Below are 18,705 nucleotides of genomic sequence, written 5' to 3'. Positions count from 1 at the left end.
ATGTACCAGGGTCCTGACTCTAGCGTTGGGGTTTCTGGGCAGGATGTTGGGATTGATTCTTCCTCGTATCTTCCCAACACAGAACTATGTTACCAATTAGCTACTGTAAACATTTTACCTCAAAGGCCTTGAGCTCTTCTGGCCAGAGAGGTCATGATTCACAGTCCTGCCTCTTCCTTTTTCAAGGTGCACTGTCTCTGAAAAACTTGGAGGCTTAAACACTCTGGAGGCCTCAGAGGCAAAGGACAAATGGATATTTCACTCAAGTACAACGCCACGGGTAGCGATATATTGTGCTCCCAAGTCACAAACAGAAAAGCAGTATCACAGACTAGTTCAGAACATGGATGGCAGAGGCAAATTGCTTGGGTTTGAATCTTAGCCCTGCCATTTGTTATGTGTGAACTGGAGTAAAATTTATTCAGTTATACAAGTTTCACTTTCCTCATTTGAAAAACTGAGGCCAACCCACCTGAATTGAGTATGGTGAGATTTCAATGGGGGTAATTCATGTAAGAAGCTTGCTGGCTAAATCTCTCTATAACACACAAAAACCTAACAGTATTCTGTCCTTTTAGATGATCAAATCAATTAAAAGGGACAGACAGTAGAAATGGCAACCCTGCAGAAGATGTTCAGGAAATCCTATGAAGTTGACACTCTCCTCACACCATCATCTTTTCTCCCCCACTTCCTCTCAGCTAAGCATGATTAACCCTTCTGTTTCCCTCTGTGCTGTCATCATTGTTACAGTAAGGGGGTAAGGGGATGGCTATCAGAATCGAGGCAGGTCTATTAATACATGGTGCCTTCCTAGCACATAAGCTAGATTCTTACCTTTGCTGGTTTTTAACTGGCTGCCCCTTCAACCTTCTTTCTTCCTTTCCTACCCAGATGTTTTCAGCTGTCACATCCTACTCTCTCCTTCTCCCTGAGAAGCTGAATTCTGTCCCTCAATCTGTCTTGCCTCTGTGGCTGGGGTCATGCTTCAACAGGATGGATGTTTCATCATTAATCAAGATGGCCCACCACCTAATCCTAAATGTGCTCCTGGACAGGCACTGCTGCTAACATGTCCTCACTGACCAGCTCAGACACAAGCCCTGAATTTATCATGACTTCTACATGCTCTCCTTGAGGGCCTAGGCCTCCAGCCCACAACGTACCCGGCCCCATCTTTCTCTTATCCTCCACACAGGTTAGCCTTCAAGGTTTCTCCTTGGTGGTCCAATTACCTGTTACGTTCTCAATTCTATCAACGTTAAATAACTATCTCTAAAGTGATTTTATCGTGATAGTCCCAATGGACAGGCAACTGTGTTAAGCATTTCGTGATGTCCCAGCATACCAAGTAATTCTTTAAAATTCTGTTTTACTTTGTATGAGATTTAGGACATTCTTCTCACAGAAAAAGTAATGGTGGTTATGTTCTTTGTCTAAAAATACTTAGTTTAAAAGTACACTTAACTTATATATCTAAAGAATAATATTAACAACAGTATTCCAACTAATAAACCTTGTAGGAATAGGGCTTGACTTATATTATTGCACTGGCAATATAAGTAACAGTAATTGATGGTATTTTCGGTAGTCTGCACTCAGAAGAATACTCCCAATTGGCAGATGATAAACAGGGAGGACACGAAGCCTGCTCTACATGCCAAAGAGTCCGATGCATGTCCACATTAGTAAAAGAGACTTTTCTAGATTAGCTGTTGGGGAGGACAAAGGCAATTTCAGCCATTCCTAAGACCATACACTGGAACTGAGTGATTAAATCTTCTTTACTGACCAACCCTGTAAGAAGGTCACTTTACAAGATGCTTTCTCAAACGTATCATTTCTTCCTGCAGAAACCCCCATGAAGCTTATACACATACTTTTTGTCGTTTATAATTTCTCAAAGAGAAAAGGTACCTTAAATGGTCTGAAAAGCAGATAGAGCTCCCGAGGTTTGATATCCAGAGGGAGACCACTGACAAATAGGGTCCGGACCTGGAAAATAAACAGAAGTGATCAAGACAGTGAACAATCCAGAGAACAGCTATCACTTGTAATCTCAAAAATACATTCCTTCATATACTTCACGAGTCCTACCCAGTTCGTATTTTTTCCATAACCCAACTAACATTCTAACATTAAGATGCCAATAAGCAACTCCTGAATATTTCTATGGAATTACTCAGAGTGAATTACCTCTGGCTGATTTAAGTTTACAAACTTATTTCTCCTTTCCCAATTAGCCACACCTGGTTCTAACACTATGAAGGGAAGAGAAGGTCTACAGAGTTAAAATATGAGCTTAAGAAAAACAGAAGTCATGAGAACAGCAAATCTACCACTTGTCTGCTCTATATCAAATGACTGCAAAACACGGTTCCAAAATAAAAATCGGAACAACTTTTGGTTTTTCATGTTTGTCCTTGCCTCTCCCTCGTCGGCATTAACAATTAATTTTAATAAATGTAAAAAGTTTGTTGAATAACCCTAACACATCTAAATAGTAGCCAAAATGCATAACTCCATCTGCTCCGTTCCAAAACAGCAGGGAAGACTTCACTGACCTATACCCCATGAGGCCTAAGGTACAAATTATGTGATTAATTTCTACCAAAATACAGAACACTGATGACACACTTTCATTTGGGAGGATCAGAAAAAACATGTTAGCATTTGACTGGGAACTTAAAGAATAGGTAGAATATTATCACACAAAGTGTAAGAGGAAACGGGCAAGACTCAGAGGCAGAGAAAATACTAATAACCAAGGCGATGAAGAGGGTGATGGCACAGTATATTCTGGAAGAAGGGTAAGCCAAAACTGAACAGGTATCTGAACAAACCACAGGGGGCATCAAAAGTCAATGCCTCAGGAATCTGGTGTTCACTGAATTGGCAAGGAGAAATCACTGAATTATCATCACCAGGTTTTCTTTCTACTTATTTTAGTGTTTTGTGTGCCTTCAGTCAAGTTTTCTACACCTTCCCACACACTATGAGATATAATGAACATGTAACATTGTGGAAGTTTAAGACGTACAACGTAATGGTTCAATATACTTATATACTGGTAATCACCACCATAGCGTTAGCTACTGTGTCACATAAGCAACCATTTCTTTTTTTGTGGCGAAAACATTTAAGATCTACTCTGACTTTCCAGTATAAGGAATACAGTATTGTTAGCTATAATCACAGTGCTGAGCATTAGATACCCATAACTTCTACAATTTCTAGCTGGAAATTTGTAATCTCTGGCCAACATCTTGTGTCTCCCCCATCTTGATCCCCTGGTAACCACCATTCTACTCTATTTCTAGAAAATTTGACTCCACCCCCACATATTCTATTCTTCTCTACTCAGGCTGATACAATTTGATGAAGTTCGGCATTAGAAATCATGTTGCTACCTTAAGAAAAATTCAATGCCGTATTGTTAACCATCTATAAATCTAGATTTTTCCTCAGTGCAAAACTGGGAGATTTTCTAGAACCCTAACACTTTCTATTGATTCTGGTTGTGAAGAAGCAAAAAGCAGGCAAGACCCTTTATTGACCCAGCAGACAGTAAAATATCATGCCATTTGCATGCAGGTGTGTAATCAACACTATGATGATGTAAACAGCCTCAGAATCATGAGGGCCTTATTTTTATTCATTCATATTTTAGATAACTTTATTGTGCTATAATTGATATACAGTTGACCCACGAACACAGGTTTGAACTGGTCTACTTACAGGCACATTTTCCCCCCAATACAGTTTAGTACTGTAAATGTATTTTCTCTTCCCTATGATTTTCTTAATAACTTTTCTCAGCTTATTTTATTGTAAGAATACAGCATACAAAATACATAACATACAAACTATGTGTTTATGTTATTGGTAAAACTCCTAGTCAATAGTAGGCTATTAATAAGGGAGATAGAGGTTACATGTGGATTTTGACTGTGCAGACGATCGGTGCTCCTAATCCCCCCAGGGATCAAGGGCCAACTACATAATAAACTGTACATTTTATTTACAATTTGATAAATATTAAAAAAAAAAACTTAATTGAGAGAGTGTGTGTGCACATTCATGACCAGGGGAGGGGCACAGGGGGAGAGAGAATCCCAAGCAGGCTCCATGCTGTCAGTGCAAAGCCCAAAGCAGGGCTCAATCCCACCAGCCGTGAGATCATGACCTGAGCCAAGATCAAGAGTCAGATACTTGACCAACTGAGCCACCCAGGCACCCCTACAATTTGATAAGTTTCCACATATTATAACCTATGAAACCAGAACAACAATCAAGATAATTAACATATCCATCACCTAAGTTTCCTGCTACCCTGTCCTACCATCCACATCCCCAGGCAATCACTGATCTGTGCCTTCTGTCACTAGGATTATGGATGGTGCAATGGTTTATACAAATGGAGCCATAAAGTATGTATTCTTTTTGGCTGGCTTTTTTACTTCAGCATAACTATTCTGAGATTCATCCACTGTTAATAGTCTATTCCTTTTCGAGTAGTATTCGGTTGTATGGATACACCACAGTTCATTTATCCATTCAACTGATGGGACATTTGGGTTATTTCTAGTTTTTGCTTTTACAAATAAAATGGCTTTGGAGATGAACATGCATCGATTTGTACAAGTCTTTGTATGGATATATGTTTTCTTTCTTCTTGGTTAATTACCTAGGAGTGGAAGAGCTGAATGATATGGTAGGTATAAGGCTTAATTTTTAAACAACTGCCCTTCAATTCCTTCTTTTATGGCCCATAACATGATAAATGCTGTGTACTTAAAAACAAATGTGTATTCCATTGCTCTTGGATAGTACTGTTTTACAAATGCTGATTAGATTCAATTTACCTTTTGCCTTCTCCCGTCTCCCTCAACTTTGCCAGAGATAAAGACTCCTTTTTCCAGGAACTTTGTTTTACCAAAGCTAAGGCCAAATTACTGACAACTGCCAAAGACACAGATGATGAGGGAATCCTGTATTCAGTATGCCCTCCCTGCCATCAACAATGTTCTTCCCACAGTCCAAGTAAGTAAACACCATCTGTCCCTGGCTGCTCTAGCCAGGACACTCTGGAAGAGAGGGAATCCCAGCTCCCATTCACTCAAATTTTGCTGAGTACCCATTATGTCTGACATTATGCCAGGTACTGACTGGATTACAGATTTCCAAGGAAATAATGTAATAAGCAGATTCTATGGTTTAAACACTGGAGTACCATTTGTCCATTAGCTATGTGACATATTAATTAAAATTTAGGGAGTTAACTTAGAAAATAAACTACCATTTATAGTATTGTTCTAAAGAAAAATACTTTACAAACTTACAAGTCAAACAATTTACCAGCAAAATAGAAATCTGGGGGTTATCAAAATATTACTTGATATAAATCAAGGTTCAGGGGCACGTAGGTGGCCCAGTCGGGTATGTGTCTGACTTTGGCTCAGGTCATGATCTCACCGGTTCCTGAGTTCGAGCCCTGCGACAGGCTCTGTGCTGACAGCTTGGAGCCTGGAGCCTGCTTCAGATTCTGTGTCTCTCTCTCTCTCTCTGCAACTCCCCCGCTCACATCCTGTCTCTCAAAAAATAAAAACGTTAAAAAAATTTTTTTAAATAAAGGTTCATTTACATCAAAATGCAGTATTATGCAATATTATGTCTAAGAAAAAGAATGCTCAAGGAAAAAGTACAAATAGTTTGATTTTATTCTGTAAAACAGCCCACACACATATGTATTGAGAGGTATAACATGCGTTTGCAGGACATATACACAAAAATGGGTATATTTATATGGGTTAGCCCTGAGTGGTGGAAGAAGTGATTTTAATGTTTATTAGCTTATTTATACTTTTTTTAATGATATGCATGTACTAGATAACTTTATTTTGTGGAGAATTGCCTAGATTTTTTTTATTGTTTTCTTTAGGAAACTATAAACAATGTCAGTATTTACATCAATAAGAATTTTTAAGTTTACAGAGGAAACTTTTAATGTAAACATTTCAGAATTAGAAGTGATGCTGATTTTAGTATCTCAAAGTGTTATACATGAAAAAAAATTGAACTCCCATTAGCCCTAAGCTTGCCATGCACTCACAGATGACAAGAGGCTCAAAGCAGTAATTCTGTTCAAACTGGAGGCAACTAAAATGTCTAGTATTTTACTTACACATGGACACAAGTTACATTTCCTATAATCTAGTGAATCTGTTTCAAGAAGCTGCCAAGATATCTCTTCTCTCACTGAAGAGAGATTCTCTCCTCTGACAAAACACATTGGCTAGGAGAAATAATTTTCAAATAGTTACATTATATATTTATGAGTACAACTAAAGCTCACAAATACAGTGCTTGGAATCTACATGCTTTGAATCCTTTTTAGATCTCCTCAGACTAGGACATTTAAGTTAAAAAAAAAAAATAATGGATAATGAATGGACAAAACTCTTCCTGAATATCTAACTCATGCTTTTTTCCTTGTGACTGGGCTCTAGATCGTGGATATAAAAAAAAAGGGGGGGGGGGGGAAGTGCCTGGGTGGCTCAGTTGGTTAAGCATCCGACTTCGGCTCAGGTACGATCTTGCAGTTTGTGAGCTCAAGCCCCGCGTCGGACTCTGTGCTGACAGCTCAGAGCCTGGAGCCTGCTTTGGATTCTGTCTCCCTCTTTCTCTGCCCCTCCCGCACTTGCGCTCTGTCTCTCTCCCCCTCGGAAAGAAAATAAACATTAAAAAAAAGTTGTTTTTTTTTAAGACAAGTTTAGTTCCCCCCCATTCTTCTCACCCCCACACTTTTTTTTTTTAATCTTAACCATTATGTAGCAAAACATTTGTCTTTACCATGTCTGTGGAAATCACAAAGGTAAAAAGCATGCTTCTTGCTTGCAGGGAGCTTAGGACCAGTGAAGGAGACAGAACATACAAATAAATATGATAACAGAAAGCTTAATTCATTCACAAAGTAACCAAAAGTGAAAGAAAAGTTTGAGACACATAAATGATCAAACAGTCAGGAAAAAAAGGTCCCCCAAAATAACAAATGAATGATACCAAATGAACTTTGTGGCAGGTCAATCACTGTCCAAGGCAGCCCTTAACATACCAGAAGTGTCTGTGGATACAGATGTGCCTGGCGCTAGCCTCTAGCATCACAGATGTTTACTTTATCAGACACATGGGGAAACACATTTCTTAGTCAAGGACACAACATGCCTCATAGAAGTGAAAGACATGAGGCTGCTGACAGCTCTATCCCAAAGGGACTCTGATGGATTCTGTGGATGTACCTCCGATTTCATCTTTGCCACAAAAGAACTGAAAGAAATGCCAGGGGAAATCTCCTGTGCTGGACAGTAAGAGCAAGGAGACTTCTTTGCTCACTTATCTGGCATTCCCTCTAGAGGCCCTAGTTACATTTCGGATAAAACTAACCATGTGTTCTTCAGTGGCAGTGCCAGTTCCCACCAGAAAGACAAGCCACGTTTCAGTGACGGACTTCAATAAACTCTAATTTAGTAAGTAAAGTCATTGTGTCAGGTTTGTGTTTTCCTGGACAAAAAGGTCAACGTAGGCCTTGAAATGGAAAGATCCTATGTTTAACAAAGAACACACATTATCCTGCAGGTAATCTAGACATTAAAATATAAACCAACAAATGCTTCATTTCAGTACACAGCAGGAATCACACTTTACAGCCAGCGGCCCTATCTGGTAAACACCATAGCGGCCAAAGACTCTAGGCCTACGGGCATTTTCTGTGTATGTTTTTTAGGTGTTTATAAGATGTTAGGGATCACTTCTAGCTGCTCTGAGCTGACCTCTTGAGGTACATCTCAAATTCACAGGATTGGGAAAAGCTAGTTCTCATTTTCTAAATGATTCATGATTAACTACGGAAGTCACTAATTTGCATCATTCTAATGAGTGAAGCCCATAGGGTACTTCTATCTATGATAATCTATCCCCTGCAAGCTCTCTATCCACCTACCCAAATTCTTAAACCTATAAATGCAAACTCCAAAAGAAGCTTTCAAAGGTGCTATAGGTTTAAGTCTTTCTTTCGGGGTACCCATTCTTATCTGTAAGTATACTTGTGTGTTTCAAAGGTCTTTCAAATTGTTTTAGAGTATTTGGTACTCTTATTTGGTAGTAAGCATAATCCTAGGCACAGAGTGTATAGTCTATAAATCTCTCTTGGATTACTTTAGAAATCTACAAAAGAATACTGTATATTCACAGGAGACAATAAATGCTCGCATGTCGACACCTCTTGGCTGACAACATGGTAAACAAGAGGAGGTAACCAAATTTCCCAGGCACAACCTAGATCAGTATGGTTACAACATCAAATGACAAATACTCATATGACAAAAAGGCAGAAAAGGTTAACATTATTAGAGACAAGTTTAAAAGAAAAGGAAAGGAGATAAAAAGAATCACAAGCAAGGGAGAAAAACGAAAAAGACTGAAAACGTAGACCAAAAGACAAACAGATCACAAAAATTCAGGACTGTACACGCAATAACATAGAGAGATCAATATATGGTTACTAGTAAAATCACTCCCATTTCAACTTAATAATGATTTAAATATACTTTTGTATAAATAAATCCCAAATCCACTATGAATTAACAATCCACAAGGTTTTTTGAAAAAATATTCAAAATTACTAGCTTGCACATTTAAAATGATGAGTAGATAACCAGGTCTACTGACAAAGGCTCCTGACTATTAAGTGAAAAGGCAAACACCAGAATTTGTCTATAATCCCAGTTTAATTCTTTTAAGTGTTGTTATGAGTTAGTAGATGCTTAAGAAAAAAGAAAGGTACTGAAATAATGTTTACTAAATTACTGTTCTGTCAATAGCAGGGAAGGTGGAATTATTACAGAGAACTTTAATTTTACATATTTATACACACAGGCATTTAAATATTCAGAAGCATAAACCATTTCTTAAAAAGAGAATACACACAGCCCACAGAGATCTCCTTCATTTGGAAATAGGAACCTTGGGTCCAACCTATCCTTCTGTCCTTAGCTGGTCTCATTTTCCTGCCTGTGGCTCCATAGGGACAAACCTGATCCAGCAGAAGTATATATATTCATTTAATTTGCTTCACATTCCAATTCTGACAAAAGTCAGTGTTTCTTTGTACCTTCACCAAAAATAAAATCTAACTAAAAACAGGCATCAATGACTCTAAATTAAGGGCCTAGGAGCAGGACCATCCTTGCTTCAGTCAAAAGGGTCTCTTGGTTTGTCAACACCCTACTTCCCACTAAAACAACAACACAGGGATCATGCACTCTCCAACTCCCAAGGAAGTGCCAGCTTTCTTCTGGGAGATCATGTAATATAAACTTGGTTTCAGGGACAGAAAAGTTAAAGAGCTCCACATATCTGTGCAGCATAAACCCCATAGCACTGGGTTGTTTTAACACACAAGGCAGGGGAGGAGGTTCAGAGCCCGGTTTTTAAATTTTACATACAGATTATTTTACTCTCTTTAAATAAAGTATTGATGGATTTAATTATTTGCTTCTTCTGTAAGCATCACCTGAAACAAAAAACTCCCAACAGTGAATCCTGCTGAGGATGGCTTTGTCATCTCATTTCCAAAGGCTGCTTTGTTGGCCTGCTATGATTTCGCATTCATGTATTGCCACTATGAAAATGGATCACCACAATCATTAAAATGGTCTGCCAGGAATTTTATTCTGGTTGCAGCTCAAGAGAAACTGACCGGCCTTTGGTCAAGCTCCAGTTTCTTATTGGCATGGATTTCAAGATGGGATAAGTGGTCAAGTTCCACTCTCCTGGCCCCCTACTGGACTTAAAGACACATTCCATTACTAGCCCTGGGAAGGTTACGCTGTGGTTCAGGAGGCCAGGGTGCTACAGACACCAAGGAGCGATTAACCATGGGATAGAAGGGTTATTACCATGTTGTTGTTATAAACTCCCAGGTTTTAGTTTTAGATTGATCATCTAAAACGTAATTATCCATATTGCAAGTCTTCCTAGCTCTGAGGGATCCACTAGTGTTTGCCCTGAGTGACATGCAGTTGTAGAAGATCAGCATCCATAGAATAACCAAATTTAGAGTCTTACTTTGGGCCCCTGGACACCAGGGTACCTTTGCCAAAGTGATCAGAAAGTTTCCAGTAAGATCAGGGAAAGAAGGAAGAAGACTCATGGGAGCACATACAGAAGTAGAACCACCATGGTTCCATAAACTCGTATGTGCAGGGCTCAGAATATGCAAAGGAAACAGAGACAGCAAGTTAGCACTGGGTACACCACACCACTGTGTTCACTGAGGAGATATCCTGGCCCAATCCAATGTCAATTTATAGTCAATCAGATGGTCTCATCATCTCCCAGGTTTATACAACTGCTTAAGACCAAAGTCCAACCTAGGCCATACCTCACGTCTGCTATATATTTAAAAGGATAAGAGATAAATCAAGAATTTCTAGGGTTTGAAACTACCCAAGAATAGGCAGATGTGTCTGTACATGTGGGCCCTTAACCTCATTATTAAGAAACTTCCTTAGGCCTGTCAGATACAAAGGGAGGTGGGTACCAGAAACAAGTCAGGAATTTAGAGTTTCCCAGGAAACTACATACATAAATGTGCGCATATAAGAACTCAACTCCATTAGGAAGCTCATGGTTGCTGTCCAACATAGTATATGGTTGTCAGGTTCCTAGAGTTCAATAAGAAGTTCCTTATAAAATCAGGATGCTTTACCCTCTTACCTCTAGTCCTCTCCTTATCGATGCTGGCTTCCCTTAGTCCCTTTTAAGTCAACTTTCTGATGGCTAACTCTGTTTCAACCTTGGATAGCCCACATAATCCTACTCTTCATTCAATTATACTGCCTGCATTGCTAAAACATGAAGATTTTCAAACATATTCATTAATGCTGTGTATTGTAAACTGAAGTTTGCATTTTAATCCCCTAATGTGCACTTGCCCTTAGGATTTTAATCCTATAGAGTACGATGAAGTTGAATGTCCGAAAGATTATCTGGGCTATCCACATACAGCCTTTTCCATGCACTGACAAAATGAAGTACAAGCAGAAGAAGAGCTTACCAAAATCTCAAGCCCTTTCTTTCTCCTTCTGCATAGTTCAGATGACTGAACAGATCTGCTTCACAAAATAAGAAAAAAAGTCATTCCACCTCTCCCAGCTATACAGAAAAAGCTATCCCAAGCAGATTTTTGTAGTCACAAAGTACCCGAAAAAAAATTCAGAATCAGGGGCTATGGTCCCAACACTGCCCAGGGCTGTAAAAGATTTGTTTTTTACCTTAAGTGGATAAAGTTCATCTGAGGAACTTGATCCCACTGTGAACTTCAGTTTGCAGCGCACTCTTAATAACCATCCATAATGCACCACAGTTCTAACGAACTAGAAAGCTGTGGGAAAAAGTTGGTTTCCCCACGTGTAGTTGTGAGAAATGACTCCATATACACTTCAAATTCTTCGATGCCAAGTCAGTTCGCCTTCAAACTGAATGTTCTTCCCCATATGATAGTGGTGAGCATCCTAGTACTTAACAGTAGGTGCCAAGTATTTGTATAAGGAACTAAATGAGTAAATGTGAAACTGAGTCACAGTACTAGGAATGAGGCATAAGAGAGAGCCACATAATTTATGAACATCCAGATATGGAGGAATATGAGGAAATAAAATTGTGATTTTTATACACATTCAACAGGATAAGTACTCAAAGAGGATATGTACTAAAACAATAAATAATAAGCACTTATGTGGAACCACACTGCTGGGATTCAAATCCCAGTTCTGCAACTCACTAGCTATGAACCTTCATCTGTCCATTCAGAAATTTCCTCATCTGGGAACGAGAGACAACAATGGTACCTACTTGTGGCAGTTTTTAAATATGTCCACAGCATTTTTTGTACTCTTCCATTCAAGAGGTGAAGCTGGATTCTCCTCCCCTTCAGTGTGGGCTTCACTTAGTGACTCACCTCTAATGAACAGAATACAGCAGAAGTGATAGCATGTAGTTAGCATGTAGCATGTAGTCTGTTAACTTCAAACACTGGGTCAAACAAGGCATTGTGGCTTCTTCAACAGAAGCAGGCCCTCTTGGATCATTTGCTCTGGGGGAAGCCAGCTGCCATGTCATACTGATACTCAAGAGACAACATGGAGAAAAATTTAGAGTTTGAATTCGCCTAGACAGGAAACTAGATACATAAATGTGTGCATGTGATCGGAACTGAGAGGCCTCTGGTCAAAAGCCATGTGATGTGGCCATCTTGGAAGACCTTCCAGCCCCAGTCAATGCTTCTTATGACTGCAGCCCCCAGCTAACAATGTCCTGACTGTATCCTCAAGAGAACTTGAGCTAGATCCACCTACCATAGCTTCTCCTAAATTCCTGACCCTTAGAAACTGTGAAATAACAAATGTTTAAAACCATTAAATTCTGGGGTAATTTCTTAACAAACTTGCTGGAAGGATTAAATAAATTAATAGGAAGTGAAATGCCTCAAGTTCAGTACCAGGTTCTCAGTAAGGACTCAGAAAATTTTATCTGTATTAAAGTAGCTTACACCACTCAAAAGAAGATGCATTTTTATGCTCCAAAGGCAAATCAATCCTAAGAGAGGCTGCAACTGATAATATTATCATGCAACTGTTACACACAGGCTTAAAATGGGTGAAAGGTAAAAAGTTTGCACAGTAAAAGGAAGTAACATGCTTAAGTATTTTCCACAATATGAACCTCAAAAGTGTGACTTAGAGTCCCTTTTATTACCAATCTCTCTACCTCTTTAGAAGGCCAGGGGCAAATTCCGCTCTGGCCAGCACCCTACCCCCCCAGCTGGTCATGCATCCTCAACTCCTACTTCCTCATGTGACAAGCGTTAAACAAAGAAGGAAGGAGAAATCTCTTTTCGTTCTATTAAAGATTTTAAAAAGTATCAAGGTTAATGGTTTAAGTATTCCTATCAAGGAGAAAACAAATTTTGAAGTGATATTAGGCAAATTATCAATCTCTAAAATCTTTAATTTGGACATAACAACATCTGCCCTCTTCCTATCTACTTTTACGGGAAACTGAAAGTATGAATTAAGTGGCATCATTCAAGGTACATGAAAAGTATAGTTTACTCAATTTGAGAACATTTCTGATTTGTTTAATCACTACTTTTTATTGTATACAATATTTTAGCTACATTATACATTCGATTAGTATCCAAAATTCATTAAATCATCCACTTGCTTAACATTCATCGTGGATTGAATCCTCTCATCGGATACAAAAATAAAGAGAATACCAACGTTGGAAAGGATGTGAAGAAACCCTATGTCTTAGATACACTGCTGGCAGGAATATAAAAAGGTACAATCACAGTCTAGAAAACAGTTTGGCAGTTTCTTAGCAAAAAATGCAATTACCGGTGTGTGCCTGGGTGGCCCAGTCAGTTAGCATCTCTTATTTCAGCTAGGTCATGATCTCACAGTTTTTGAGTTCAAGCCCCAAGCTGGGCTCTATGCTGTCAGCAGAGAGCCTCCTTGGGATTCTCTCTCTCTCTCTCTCTCTCTCTCTCTCTCTCTCTCTCTCTGCTCCTCCCCTGCAAGTGCACTTGCACACTCTCTCTCAGAAATAAACTTACCAAAAAAAAAAAAAAAAAAAAAAAGCAATTACTATACAACCTAGCAATTGCACTCTTGAGTCTTTTTATCCGAGAGAAATGAAGATTTATGTTCACACAAAAACCCGTACACAAATATTCAGAAACCTTTGATTCATAATTACCAAACAAATAAGCCAGATCTCCTTTAAAGGGTGAATGGTTAAACAAACGGGTATACCTCTGCCATGGAATATCACTCGGCAATAAAAAGCAATAAACTATTAATACAAAAAAACATAGATAAATCTCAAGGGAATTATGCTGAGTAAAAAGTAAAACAATTCCTAAAGGTTACATACTGCCTGATTCTTTTTATAGGACATTCTTGAAATGATGAAATTACAGAGATGAAAAGCAAATGAGTTTGCAAGAGTTAAGGACAAAGGAGGACTAAGAGGTGGAGGGGGATACGCAGTTTTATGAAGGCAATGACAAGGATTCCTTGTGGTAATGGGGCTAATCTATATAATCTTAAATACGGTGGTGGTGGATACACACACCTGCACATGTGATAAAATTACATAGGACACCACACACACAAAACTGGGGAAATCTTAAGAAAATGAGTGGATTCCATCAATGTGAATTTCCTGATTGTGATATTGTGCTACAAGATGTTTTACAAGATGTATCATTAGGGAAAAGGCACACAGGATCTCTATTACTTCTTATAGTATATGAACTTTCAATCATCTAAAAGTTTACACTACGCACTTAAAAAAACTAACACAAACAGGGCACCTGGGTGGCTTAGTCTGTTGAGTGTCCGACTTTGGTTCAGGTCATGACCTCACAGTTCAGGAGTTCGAGCCCCATATCTGGCTCACTGCTCTCAGTGCTGAGCCTGCTTCGGATCCTCTGTCCCTCTCTCTCTGCCCCGTCCCCGCTTGCACTCGCTCTCAAAAATAAACATTAAAGGGGCACCTGGGTGGCTCAGTCGGTTAAGCGTCCAACTTCAGCTCAGGTCATGATCTCACAGTCTGTGAGTTCGAGCCCCGCATCAGGCTCTGTGCTGACAGCTCAGAGCCTGGAGCCTGTTTCGGATTCTGTGTCTCCCTCTCTCTCTGACTCTCCCCCGTTCATGCTCTATCTCTCTCTGTCTCAAAAATAAATAAATAAATGTTAAAAAAAATTTTTTTTTAAATAAACATTAAAAAAAAAAAAAAAACCCTGACAAACCTGACAAATAATTACATAAACATTAATCAAGACATTTATATCAGCTGGTAAAACTAGGATGTGAAACTATATAGTTATAAATTCCTTTGCATTTCCAAGCTCTATCAGAAGACTGGTCGTTTCTTCATTGATTTTTTAAGTGGCAAGATATTTTATATATATATATATATATATATATATATATATATATATGTAATAAATGTATATATTTATAATATATATTAAAAAATGCAAGTCTTAAAGGAAGTGTGTTGTACTCAAATTACAATTTTCTTGATGTATTCAATCACTACCTTTTATTGTAGTACATGATATCTTAGCTATGTTCTACTTTGATTATATCTCATTCAAGATAGATCTCACATGATACAGGAAATTAAAATACTTTGAATTGATATATTTGCTATTTTAACTATCATCAGGGAAAAGATTAAGAGGGTCAAGCCCAGAAAGTTCAGAGAACACAGACATATATGCAGGCTACATCCCATATGAACAGGGCTTTGGTAAGCTCTCTTAATAACCACCTACTTTTCTAAACCTGTTTGTGTGTGAAAATTTATTCAGTCAATACTTGTTTGCATTTAAAACACCACATGACTGAAAGACGAATATTTGGAATACAACCTACTTTAAGTTGGCTACTTCCTGTAATTCATAAATTAGTTACTTTCTTCAAACACTGCAAAGCGCAGTGCTTATAATGTGTTCTTCCAGTAAGAGTAAGCTTCCACTTTTAAATTTAGATTATCATAGCTTTTCCAATCACAGGAATTTCCAAATCCAGAATACCTTCAATGTATTTAGGCCACAACTAATAATTCCACAGCCTACTACAGGAACTACCTTTCCAGTGAGCCGCTATTTGTTCAATTTGATAACCGCCTCTGTCTGTAAACCATTTATGTGGTCATTTGAATCAAGTCAGTATTAAGTTAATATATTACTTATGCGTATGTATAATTATGTAAATAGATGCAGGCGTCTGAAAACTCGGCAGGATTTTTAAGTAGAACTGTATGTGTTGGTCAGGCACAATGGAAGACCTAACAAATGTCAGAAACAAAGAAATGATGAGTGAGGTTTGAGGAGCTGAGAAATAACCTATATTAACAAAAGTAATACATGCTTTACAGATGGATCTAAACTATTTAAAAATGTTAGATATGTAATCTGAACTCCCACAGCACAAACTTTTCAATTACTGTAATGGAAGGAAAATACCACTAAATTGAACCTAGTGGTTTAATTCCCATCTCTGCTTCAAAACTAGCTGTTGAGGGCTTGGACACTGACCTCTCTGAGCCTCCCTTTCCTTATTGAGAAAGTGAAGGTGTAGGACAGTCCGTCTCCAGGTTCCATTCCGACTCCACAGGTCCAGTGAAAGGATGGGTTTTTGGTAAAGGCATTACCAGAATCAAAGGACATCAGTCAAGAAGACCTAGTTCTTGCCACTGAGAACTTTTCAATCAAGCCACTGAAATATACACATTTCACTAGATATTTATGTATATTTAAATTGTATTTTTTATTTATGATTCATGTAATAAAACATAGTGACATCGTAAACCACACATTTCAAAAATTCAGCAGAGCTGTCAGCACAAAGCAAGATAAATGGGCTAAAGAGCTACTGATGTGCAGTTATCACAAACACTGACCTAATGGTCATGATTAAATCTATGTACGCTAACAGAGCACAGTATTTTAAGCACACAAACTCCAGAGCTAGATTGCCTGGATTTGAATCCCAGCTCCAATGTCTATTATCTGAATAATCTTAGACAACTTACAAACCAAACAGAGCCTCAGTTTCCTCATCTATAAAATGGGAGATATAAAACTTACCTCATAAGGTTGCTAAGAGGTTTAAATAAGTGACTATTTATTTGTAAAGCATTTAGAAAAGTACCTGACACATTATATAAGTCTTTGTTAAATAAGTAAACAGAGTCCTTCCACTGCTATCTAGTTAACACTTCTTGCTGATGGGGTAGAATAAACACTAAAGAATGAAATTATTCAAATCCAAAAACTTAGAGGACTTCATTTAGCCAGCTGAAGAGACTCTGAAAAGTTACCCATAATAAACAGTATTCTAAAAGTAGCTATTAAATAAAAACCATGGGGCAGCTGGGTGGCTCAGTCAGTTAAGAACCCAACTTCAGTTCAGGTCATGATCTATCTCATAGCTCATGAGTTCGAGCCCCCCATCAGGCTCTGTGCTGACAGCTTGGAGTCTGGAGCCTGTTTCAGATTCATATTCTCTCTCTCTCTCTGCCCCTCCCCTGGTTGCATTCTATCTCTCTCAAAAATAAACATTAAATAAATAAGTAAATAAATAAATAACATGACCACTGCGCAAACTGCGTATCATCGAAGACAAATATTTCATTATTAATAGTGGATTCCCAGAGTGAAATGCTGTTATTCACACTACCTCTACCACTTTCATTCCCTTTCAGGAACCTGGAATTCCTTTCCAAGTTTAACATGGTATGCACCTGTGACATAAAGTACTTGTAAAGAGCACAAACCAGTGCATTTTACAGAAACCAGCTCATTATTTTCCATTTTGTGAATTTCAAACAGCTAAGGCAGTTTCCAAAACTGTTCCTTTCCAACTGAGGAAAAATTCTCAAGATTGTCAGAGAACCTGGGGCATGTGAAGGATTGTTCAGAGTGGACATGACTCAACCTGTCGGTGATCTCCCTAGAACCTGGTTGTGCCAGCCCAGCTCTAGCCAGAATACAGACTCAGATATGCACATCTAAAACAGTTATCACAGTTCCAGAGAGTCTGTGCTCTAATATGACCAAATGAAGATACAACCAACATCCCAGATATGCTGTTTTGCCAAAACGTCTCAATTGTTCTTCCAAATGGCTATTCTCCTAAGCTATTTATCAAAGTGTAATTTATTTGGCACCTCATGGAAGAATTTCCCTATGTTCTGAATACAACAGAATATAAAACCTCACCAGAAATCTAAGACAATGTATGTATATACCAAACTACAATATACCCATGACTTAAAAAAAAAAAATCTTTTTAGTATGCTTAATGCCACATATGATACCTTTTTTTTTTTTTTTTTTTTTTTTTTTTTGCTACCTGAAATTGTATCACAGGTACTATGAGCCCAGGCAAGAGGACTATGGAACCCTAACCTCATGCCCTCCTCCCTCTGACACCATCCAGCTGTAAGCGGTGCTTGGACAACTGGCCCACAACCTTTAGATGACCCTCTAAGGCTAGCACAAGCATCATTTATTTTCTTCCACATGTCTTAATCTGCGGTGGAAAGTACACCGTTCATCAAAAATTTTAGGTTTTATCTGCAGTCACCTTATGGCTCAAAAATTTCTAAAAAACAGAATAAATGTATACATACACACACACACAAGATTTTAGAAAAGACTATAACAGAACTATTGTTTTTCTGACTTCACAATCAGCACTACTAACAAAATCGGTTTCCTCACCACATAAACATTCCATAAATATTATTCCCTTCTCTTCTGCCACTTTTCTTCCTTCCCTGAGCACTTTCTTGCTCTAATGGGTGAATCTTAACACCACACCTTGCTTAATTCTAGGGTAACAGCCTTTTCTTTCATACTTATTCTTCACTTGTGTAGAAAGGTTACTTCTGGACTTAGAAGCCCAAATCAAGTCTTCTCTTTTGCCAAGGAAGGAGGTTTCTTGCAAGTGCTCCAATTCTCTCCTTCCTTCTTTGAACTCCTGTTGCACTGCTGTTCCACCGTCATGTGTCTCATTCTGTTCCCAAACTGCTTCACGGGCTTTAGTTAAGTCCTTCCCAATT

The 18,705-nt window shown here is 38.4% G+C and overlaps 1 protein-coding gene across 6 annotated transcripts in view; it reads right to left on the bottom strand.

Moving 5' to 3' along the window:
* The window catches only part of RBPMS (RNA binding protein, mRNA processing factor), a 166,694-nt gene that overhangs the window by 86,873 nt on the left and 61,116 nt on the right, over window positions 1-18,705 (bottom strand). For 3 of the 6 annotated variants that reach the window (XM_042983131.1, XM_042983127.1, XM_015542784.2), the window contains one exon: window positions 1,918-1,995. In XM_042983131.1, the coding sequence (XP_042839065.1) occupies window positions 1,918-1,995 (78 nt within the window). Of the gene's footprint in view, window positions 1-1,917; window positions 1,996-11,116; window positions 11,175-11,333; window positions 11,369-11,913; window positions 12,022-18,705 lie in introns of those variants that run through there. The other 3 variants (XM_042983128.1, XM_042983129.1, XM_042983130.1) reach the window with 3 other exon arrangements.

Source organism: Panthera tigris, chromosome B1 (genome assembly GCF_018350195.1).
Source record: "Panthera tigris isolate Pti1 chromosome B1, P.tigris_Pti1_mat1.1, whole genome shotgun sequence".
In the NCBI taxonomy this organism is placed as follows: Eukaryota; Metazoa; Chordata; class Mammalia; order Carnivora; family Felidae; genus Panthera; species Panthera tigris.
Note: the sequence above shows the minus strand (reverse complement) of the source record. Positions and strands in the feature narration are given on the sequence as shown.